General features: G+C 38.4%; 1 protein-coding gene across 1 annotated transcript; it reads right to left on the bottom strand.

The window, feature by feature from the left end:
• Positions 1-2,281: 2,281 nt before the first annotated feature.
• On the bottom strand, positions 2,282-10,654 carry syt4 (synaptotagmin IV). Its single transcript, NM_199948.1, is given in 4 exon segments — positions 2,282-3,354; positions 5,434-5,554; positions 8,332-9,185; positions 10,430-10,654. Coding segments are annotated over 4 exon segments (1,320 nt in total). The 5' UTR covers positions 10,464-10,654; the 3' UTR covers positions 2,282-3,043.
• Positions 10,655-10,822: the final 168 nt, after the last annotated feature.

Below are 10,822 nucleotides of genomic sequence, written 5' to 3'. Positions count from 1 at the left end.
GAGTCCTTGTAAACCATATAAAAGTATGTGCGTGTGTGTTTGTGTGTGTGGTTTAACCGTTGCCCAGTGCTCTTTCTGATGACCTCTTCACTGATGTACACCTGGAGAGATGCCAGCTGATGCATCATCGTATATGACCTTACGTCAGAACTCCAGTCTCTGACGTTCCTTCTTCATTTATTGCACCTGCATGCACAGAACACAGACATACCTTTCACAGCTCCTGTCAGCTGATGATTTCCCTCTCTCCACCTTTCCTCTCACTCTTGACATTTCTGTCCTCACATCTTTATGCATGTGCGATTTCTTTCTCCCTTTGCTCTCCAATGTTCAGTCAATACATTTTTAATCTTCAAGAACGTTTGACTGTTTGCATTTTAATCTCAGCATATGTGCCATTTTTAAGTTACTGACGACATTTGTTGTCAAGTTAAGAGAGATTGAGTCTCATGAGGGTGTGTGAAGCTCTTATGAGGTCATTGGGTATTTATGGCTAGGATAGGAGCTTGCGCGTTTGCTAACACGTGTTTTTAGCAACCTGCAGCATTGATGCAACACCACAGTACTCAGTGGACTGATGCTGATGGCTAGGAATAGAGCTTTAGCTCATTTTGTCACAGATCCAAGAGAAACAGAACATTCTGGCCCTTCCTGATGTTTTCAAGCCTTGGCAACCAGCTTACAGCTTTTGTGAGGATAAGAGGTGTTCCTGATGTTATACGTCAATGAGTTTAAGTCCTGCTGACTGCCTTGACTGCAAACAAAAAAAGGAAAAATAAGGGAGGGCGAAAAAGAACAGAAGCTCACCAAGGCTACATTTCTGTCATCAAAAATACTGTGTTGTTGTGAAATATTGATTTTAAAATTAAATTTATTTTGATTGAAAATGTAACAGTAGTTTCTCTAGTATTCTGTATCACACAAACTTTCAGAAATCTTTTTCATTAATTTGGTCATCATGAAATATTCCTGACATAATATTTAAAAGTAAGTGCTCAATATTAATCTTAAATTTTTTGTGGAAACCACTTTTGTTGGATTATTTTAATGAAAAAAAAAGCTTTTGTCTGAAACAGAATGTCTCTTCTGATCATTTTAATGCATCCTTAACTAAAGAAAAATGATTTTAAAAAAATGGTAAATTTGCAGCTTTATTCTTCAGAACATTTAATGCACATAAAATATATTGCTCAAAAATATACAGGTAACACTTAAAAAGCACATTGTTACTCCAATAATTTTTTGAGCAGTATATATATATATATATATATATATATATATATATATATATATATATATATATATATATATATATATATATATATATATWWTTGCTTCTTACATATAACACTTTAAATAATCTAGCTCCTGTTTCTCTAACCAACCTTCTGTATAGCTACAATCCAACTTGCTCTTTAAGATCTCAAAACTCAGGGCTTCTGGTAGTACCTATAATAGCAAAGTCTACTAAAAGAGGTTGATTCTCCTCATTTATGGCTCCTAAGCTCTGGAATAGCCTTCCTGATAATGTCAGAGGCTCAGACACACTCTCTCTGTGTAGATGTAGATGACGCTTATGCTCACGCGAATTCAAGAGGGGTGGGTGGGGTTGGCGTTGCGGGCCGGGGGGAGGAGGAGGGCAGGCCATATATAGCCCGCAGGTTGGTGGTTTAAGACCCCTACCCAAGAGATGCAGCGCCGTTAATGCGATCCAAGACCTTTGAAGAGAGGATGCCAAAGGTGTCCATAATACTGGACCTGGCCGTATTCTGAGCATATGCTGTGGCGGTCATGAGCGAAGAGCATTTTTTTACCTTCACTTTCGTCAGTTGGTAAAGTTTGTTCCTCGCTGATGTCGCGACTGGCTTGCTTGGTTGGGACTTGTGGAGCTGCACCGCAATGGATTTGCTCTTCAGTGTTTGGACTTTCAGCCGTGAAAATTAAACGACACTGAACTGAACTAAACTGAACTTCAACTCTAAAAACTGGACTGACACTGTTTCAATTGACTAGAACTTCTATGTTAAGCTGCTTTGACACAAGCTACATTGTAAAAGCGCTAAGAAATGAAGATAAATTTAATGAATACATGCACATTACGTCCTCTCCTTTCTCTCTACTCCTTCCTCACTAATGCTAATCCCCCTAATTGATTTGCCTGTGACGCAAAAGCACTGACTCAGACTTCCCAGTCATCACAGTAAATAACATTCAAATGAATATTGCTCCATCAGGAGGAACGAGAGCAGATTAACTAAATAAAATAGGAGACGTAATGATCTTTCTCAGAACTGGATGTTTTATAGTAATACACAAATATACATCACTTCCACCGTTGTGCTCACAGTGAAGAGAACGACACTCTGTCTCACTGGAACCGAACTAACACACACATTTACACACACACACACACACACTCGCATTCACACAAGTACTTGCTCGCCGCATGCAGTCCTGTTCAGTTTGTGCAGTCGTCCTGCTCCATCAGTCTCTGCTTGTTGTGCCTAATTTAGGCTGCTTCCACACCGTGTTCACTTACAAAAGACGTCAGGCAGAAACACAAACCAAACCGAGAAATCAAGTATAAAAAGAAGAGAGCGAATGAATTTCGACATCTGAATAAACAAAGATAAAAGCATCTCTTAAAAAATAAACAGATCATTGAGTTCATTTACATCATCATCATCATAATCACATTACCAGGATTTTCTTTAATTGTATCGCATGATGGAGTATTGAACTGTATACTAACAGTGAGTAGAGAAGAACAGCAATAGCAACATGACATTCGGTACTGCACAAGGTGGTGATCGATCGGGATTTTGAATGAAGCATGAAGAAAAAAGCGGCATCGGGCATCTGAGAGCGTCTTTGGAATCATTAATTGGTCGGGTTTGGCTGGCGCCTCCCCCTTTAGAAGAAGCCCCGCCCCAATGATATGACTGAGATCAGTTGATTGACAAGAGGACATTACTCGCGACATAAGTCCACAGTTCAAATCCTGCCCACTCAACCATGATATCCAACGACAGTTCTTGGTCGGCTAGTCTTCGGAAAGCGCATGCCACTTGGCGATCTGTCGCCGCGGGTGGTCACAGATCTCGCGCCAGTGCTCGCCTGCGGTGCCAGGAGAGGAGGTTCCCAGAACAAGCCGGCCAATGACAGGCGTACGAGACGTCCTGTCGGAGTCCAGCAGGAGAAGCTCCACGCTGGTGTCTCGCAGGCCGTCTTCTGAGGGCAGGTCGAAGACGAAGAGCTCGTTGAAGACTGGGTTGGGGGCACACTTTTTCACATGCGTCTTCTTCTTGCATACACGCTTCTTCCCCTGGAACAGGTTCACCTTCACGTAAGGGTCTGCAAAAGACGGGGGAAAGAGAAATTAATGGAGTGAGACAGAAATCAATACCTCCGTCGATACGTGGAAAATGATAGTTTGTGCTCTGGGTGATCACATCTCTGCTGTACAACGGGTTTTATAAGTGGCTGACACAGCTTGAGAGGTGCTGTGATGTACTAATTAAACCTTAAAACTCATTAATAAATGATGTAATGATTCAATAAAGTACAAACAACTAATCTTTCAGCTAGTTGGCAAGGGATATTTGTATGTAGTTTGTTGTATTTATATTTGTTGTACTAATATAGTTTAGTTTCTCAAGAATACAGCTAAAGGTTTGTCATTTTCGATCACTCTGTGTTGTTTTTTTACTCTATCAACTTACGTCAAAGTGCTCTGACTTTATAAAACGAACACTATCTATTCTATTTTCAGTCGATTCTGTCTGATATGTCTGATAGATATGGGCCAGTAGGGACCTTCTGCGCCTACTGGTAGGCTCAGAAGCCTGTTATCATCCATCCACGTGGTTTACCTGTTATAGATCACATAGATCTGCGGTCAGAAGATAACAAGAATAATTTTTTTTATTTATCACATTTCCTATTAATTGTATTTCATTAACGTCTACCCCAACCCTAAACCCGTCATAGTAATGTAGAAACAGATCTGGATCTGGAGTCTTCTCTATTAGTACAGCTGGTTAAACATGAGAATCATTTGAATGATTTATTAAATTTTATTAACATCTTATTAATTGTATTTTATTAATGTCTACCCCTACTCCAACCCTAAACCCAACCATCACAGTAATGTAAAACAGATCTGGATCTGGAGTCTTCTTTATTAGTATAGCTGATTAACCATGTAGATGTAGGATAACAACCTTCTTAGCCTACCAGTAGGCACAGAAGGCCCCTACTCGCCCATATATGTCAGCTGATAACCACTGACAACTCCCATTCAATCGAGTGAAAACATCTGAAGCAGCTGCTATTTTCTATTTTATCTAATGTAGATGTTTATCAAAAATTGCTTTGCTCTTCTAACAATACTTATCCCATATTCCATTCTATCCAATGTTTGCTATTTTGTTTGCGATCTACTTTGCATTTGATCTTGGTGGACTAAATCTACCAGGCTGTTGCGGCTGTCGATTATTTCTTGTTGAACCATTGACTTTCTACCTCTAAGAAATTAACAGAAATGCTGGTGTGAGCATGTATGGTATACTGCTGCTGCATAAACAGCCACACATAAACGCAGATCTAGACAGGTGGTGCTGGGGGAGAGCCAGATTATGATTATGTTGACGATCAGATTTTTTTTTTTTGGTCAAAACTCAACCTTCTGTAAGTAACACTATCTATTTTCTATGTACTATTTGGAGACTTTCTTTAAATTTCAGAGTTTACAAAAGGATGTTTTTAATTGACCTACTATATCAAGATTACAATTTCTATATTATCAGAATATAAACTAAATCATTTAACGTTCAATTATGCATAATTACTAAATGCTCATTCTAAAGTCCTTGCATTAGGCTTATACAGTGCTCAGCATAATTGAGTACTCCCCATTTTAAAAATGAATGTTTCTCCATTTGTATTTGTAAATACATGTTTCTCCACATGTATTTTGGTGCATTTAAACAAATGTATTTTTAAATAAATTTATTTAACATTTATTTAAATTAATTTATTAAACATATATATATTAAAATAATATTTTAGTCACCAAACATATTTAGAAATTGAAGGATAATCCAATTAAATTCAAGCAAAATATTGCAAAATTTATATTTAATATTTTTCTGTAACATATAAATTTGGCTGTACTAGTTTTTGGACCGTTATCGTAAGTTATTTTGTTAGATGAGCTCTATATTTGGCTCCAATTCTTACTAATCTATGTATATGCACAAATAAAATATAGTAAGCTACCTTTTAAAATATGAATGTAAAAGATGGATTTGTGAGGGGTGTACTTATATATGCTGAGTTCTGTACCAAAAAGACATGCATATTAGGTATTCCACTAATCAGATATATTAAGTATGCCACTAATTAACTCTGATAATGAAGGACTGTCCTCACCTGAGGGTCCGCTGGAGTCAGCTTTGGGCAAATGACGGGCTTTCAGCACCACTACAGTCAGAGTGCTGGTTGTCGACTGATAACACAGGGACAGAAGCAGCTCTCCTCGTCCAGCACTCCTCTATAGATCAGGAGAAAGAGGATTGATGTTTATTAACACATTACATTGTGGTGTGGACACAATCAGCATCACAAACCCTAAAATATATCTTATAACATCACGTTTTGGCAGTTAAACATGGGGTGGTTAGAGAGACAACTTCCAAAACAGAGCGCTGATGTTACGAGAAACGGAGTGTGAATCATTCCCTTGGCACAACACCAATGCATGACTCCAATTATGTGTGAACACGGCAGCATGTTGCCTTGGCAACACATCAGCAGGGCTCTGCCACGCCGATGACTTGGAATGTCTCTCAGCCAATGAAACATAATTATATGTGTTTAACTGTATGAGGCCACAGTCACCAGTGGAAGACAATAGCTTTCCTTTCAGCTCAAATGAGTGAATTCACACGTGCATAACAGTAAAGATTGTGTTGCCAAAACAAGGTTTTGTCAAAGATGTTGACTTCTGCCCTGTTCACTATTGTTTCAATCAGGTATGTGTTCTTTCAGTGCCCAGCTAAGACTTTCAGGAATTCAAGAGTGCATTAAAGCGTGATCACAACTAGTGTGACGCTTGGTGAGTAGTGCATTTATTAACCACCTACATACATTATTCTCTCTGTAAAGGCAGAGGAAATGGACTGGTCAGTTTATTAGGCAATTAAAAATGTACAATGTGTGGGCTTTAAGATTGATGGCAAAGACTATTTATTGATCCAAATAGACAAACAGACATCATTTTTTCCAGGCCTGGGTGTGTCATTGACTGTCCACATTAGGCAAGACTTATTATTAACTGTCTTTTAGTGTCAAATGATCTGGAACTGGTGTGTTAAGATCCTTAAAAATGACCAAATTTGGTTTCATCTTTCTGAAAAGCATAACATTAAGGGCGTTTATTTGCACAAAAGTTGGAATATCTGTTTGTGTATGTGTGAATATTGAGTGTGTCGGCAAAGATTATAGAATACACAGAAGACATGTCACTTGTACAGTGTTGCCAGATTTAGCTGACTGATTCCAGCCAAAAAAACTATCCAAAACCCGCTGAAAATGCACAAACAACTGCCCAGAAATTTGGAGGCTATCATAAGCATTTATGAGGTTTAGGATCAGGGGGGTCGGTGGGGTGTGGAGATATGCAACCGCGGCAAACCATTGCAAAACCGCCCAAATTTTCTCTACCAGACTATGTCATTTTTACCAGCACAATCAAATTCAAAACCGCCTAATCTGGCTACACGAATTAAGCCTAGTACCCTTCTAGTACAGGAGCCAACCATTGATCAATATATGGCGAACAAGCCCGTCTTTCGGTACAGGAGCCAATCATTGACCTTTGTATGGCGAATAAAGCCGGCCCTCTAGTACAGAAGCCAATCATCGTTTGCTATATGGTTAATAAAGCCCGCCTTTCAGTACAGGAGCCAATCATCTATCGCTATAAACCAGGGGTGGGCAAACTCGGTCCTGGAGGGCTGGTGTCCTACACAGTTTAGCTCCAACAATAATCAATTACACCTGAACAAGCTAATCAGTGTCTTCAAGATCACTAGAAATCTATAAGCAGGTGTGTTTGATTAGAGTTGGAGCTAAACTGTGCAGGACACCGGCCCTCCAGGACCGAGTTTGCCCACCCCTGCTATAGACTGACGATACTCCGGGGGAGTGGCTCAGACCAGACGTGAGCTTCTGCAGATTTTGTGTGATTTGGACGTTTAGAAATTAAATTCAATTAAAGAAATGGCTAACAGTTGTGGAGAATTTGATGTTTCTCCATTTTAGACAGAATGCCCGAGCATACTGCCCGAGAGGCGTTTCAAAGATGGCCACCGAGTGAAATTACTTGCCTTAAAGGGACTTTGGTGTCAGTGTGTGTGTGCAAAATAATGGTTTTGAAGATGTTTGATATTGTTTTATCAAAACTTTAAAGTAAACATTTGATTTAAAAAAAAAAAATTATTATTAATTTTAATTTTTATTATTTTACTGAACAAAAATGCACTAAATGGAAACATTTTTATTTTAAAACTGGTAGAAATGCCACCAGCAGGTTATAGAAACAAAACTGAATAATGGTGCACTCTACAAAATGCTGGGTTGTTTTAACCCAGCTGTGGGTCAAATATGACCAATCTCAATGTTGCGTTATGGTTTTCTTAATAAATCTAAATGACTTTTTTTTTTAAATCAACTGTTGGGTTTGTCCATATCTGGCTCAAGTACATTGGGTACATCCATAAAAACTGATATACAGTGCTTAGCATATGTAAGTACACCCCTCTCAAATCTCTCTTTTAAATTCATATTTGAATAGGAAGCTGTACAGTATTATATTTGTGCATATACATTACATTAGTCTGTACTGAAGCCAAATCTGGAGCTTATATAACAAAGCAACTTACGATAACAGTCCAAAAACTAGTACAGCCAAAATATGTTAAAGAAAAATATTAAATACAAAATTTAAAAATAGGAAACATCAAGAGAAGCAAAAAAATTAAAAAGATTTAGTTGAAATTTTGTAGGTTGTAATTTTTTTTTTTGCAATATTTTGCTTGCAATTTTAATTGTATTATGTTTTAATTTTTAAACGGGTTAGATGACTAAATTATTATTTTAATAAATATATCTGTTTAATATATCTGTTTTGTTTAAATGCACCAAAATACATTGCCTATATTCACTGAGAAATGGATCAAAATATTCATTTTTAAAATTGGGTGAACTCAATTATGCTGAGCACTGTACACAAACACACACAGAAGGTGTAATTAAAGCTTTTCTTACCCTGATATTTTTCTTAATAATGTCTCGGCTCATGAGGACGCGCCCCTCAGACAGGTCAATATCAGCCAGGGGAACAAGGGTTTCTCCAATGACTTCATCTCGTGAAAATCGGTCGAAACTCAGCACCATGAAGTGCAGAGCCAGCTGGGAAACTCGTGCAAATGGGATTCCATAGAAGCTGAAGGTCTCGTCAAAGGCCGGGTCCAGAGTCTTCCTCAAAACACGTGTCTTCACCTTGTGCTTCTTCTCAGGCAGCAGGGTCAGCTTAATATAGGGGTCAGAGGTCAGCGACTGTTCATCTGTGGGCGACAGACCATGTGCCTCCTTGATGTGAACCATGAAAGCCTTCTTCTCAAAGTTGTACTCAACGGAAAAGAAGAGCGTTCCCAGACCACCTTCCTTGTCCTGGGATTTCTCCACGGCTGGTGTTGGTGTATGACTGGATACCACGCTTTCTGGAGTACCAGCCTCCTGGTTCGCAAATCCTCCCTGAAGAGCTGGGATGTCAATATCTGGAGAACTACGCACCTTCAGTTGGAGTGTCGGTGGCTTTGTGGTGAAGTTTCCATTTAGGTCTCGTTTCTCCAGGTCTAGATGGAGGTCTGGCCGTCCACCAGTAGGACTGAGGGTTTGTTTTCCATGGGCTTCTGGTGTCTTTTCTCCTCCAAACTTCTTCTTTCCACTCAGGCTTTCAGGGTATATGTCAACCCCCTTCAGCATGTGGACGAACTTGTAGGGTGGGGTCTTGTTGCTGCTCTTGTTGGCTTTGCGTTGACAGCAAATCCATGCAAAGATGGAAACACTGAAGACCAGACCAAACACACTGACCACTGCCACGCTCACAGGAACCTCCGCTATATATGTAGAATTGAAAAGATAACATAAAACACTTATTTATTTGTTATTTTATAGATATATGGCTATGGAAAATGTGTTCATATTTTTATTCTATAAAGAGCTGATGCCATTTTGTCCATATTTCAAATAAAAATAATTATCTGGGGCATTTTTGGACAATTAAAGAAAGATATGTCTTTATTTGTTGTAACTGATAATTATGGTTATTTTGTACATTGATTTCAGGTACAGGGTTGTTTGAAAATGAATATATACATGACATACATTTGTTATTTATGCCAAATAAAGCTCTAAATGAGAACATTTTTGCTTTGAACTTGATATAAAGGTCATCATTAGTTTGCACAATAAAGTAAAAATTGTTTTATGCAAACACGTAACTATAAATCATATAAATTAAGATTTTTAAAAAGTGTTTAAGTGTTATATTGTCTCTCTGCAATATTAAAACACCTTTAACATCAGAGTCAGAATTAAATCAGAGTCAGAATTACTGACACAAAACACTGGCATTTGTTACTGTACTGGCATTTCTGACAAATTAGAAAATAGTAAAAAAAAAAATAGAACAACGTTTTTTAACCAATATATAAATAAATAAAATAAATAAAGTGTTTTTTTTTTTTACAGTTGTATGTAGTTATATTGTCTCTCTGCATTATTAAAACACCTTTAACACGTAAACCAGAGTCAGGATTACTTACACGAACACTGGCATTTGTTTCAGACAATGACATTTCTAACACTTCGAAGAACAATAAAACCACTTTTTCTAACTAAACATCTCAGGAGTCTCTTAAATCACAAATCAATCATTTAAAAATGACCGATAACTTAATTTTGGCTACGAAAGCTTATCAAGCCAATCATGTGGTAGTGCAGTAGTGTCTGGGAATCTGGAAATTTCCGTTTTCACGGTGGGTGCAACACCTCGAATTAGCGAAAGTGCTCAATCACACTTTTCCCCCAGAAAACCACTTCACATGACTATTGAGTGATAACTCCAAGCTTCGGACAAACATTTCAGCGCGTTTTAAATACATTTTCACATTTTACATTAGTGATGTCATAGATTACTAGAGCACGCGCCTGTTTATGGCTGTGCCCGCGCATCAGGGAGAAGCTGCGTTACAGTAGGCTAATTATTAAACCTTGTTTCTAAAAAAATTAATATGCATCAATTCTATAAACATGCACAAATATGATTTTTATTAGTGATAAATAACAAGGATTTACACACCAAAATGTGCTTCTTCTGTCGTCACTGGTGCCATTGTGTACGCGCGCTCTGTCCAAGGTCCTGAAAAGATGCTGCCGCTCACGATTCCTCACCGCACGTCGAGAGAGACACAAGACTGAATAATTTAATGCTTGTAGTAGATTAAAAATGTACGCCTGTTTATTGTCGCTCCAAAACAAAATAAAGCAAGACGTTCCCTCTTTCCCAGAGGTTTCCTCACACCCGCCCAGTGCTGATACTCAGTGCGCTATGAGTGTGTCTGACAAGAGACGCCTCAGCAGACCACGCCCTCCTGTGAGATCATCTTTTCTGACGCAGATCTGACGAACGCACTGCCTGAAATCACTACCCTGCATAGATTATATAGCCAATTTATTTCTTTTATTGGGTAAA

This window comes from Danio rerio, chromosome 7, assembly GCF_049306965.1.
Source record: "Danio rerio strain Tuebingen ecotype United States chromosome 7, GRCz12tu, whole genome shotgun sequence".
NCBI classification, from domain to species: Eukaryota; Metazoa; Chordata; class Actinopteri; order Cypriniformes; family Danionidae; genus Danio; species Danio rerio.
This window is presented reverse-complemented; position numbering and strand designations above follow the sequence as displayed.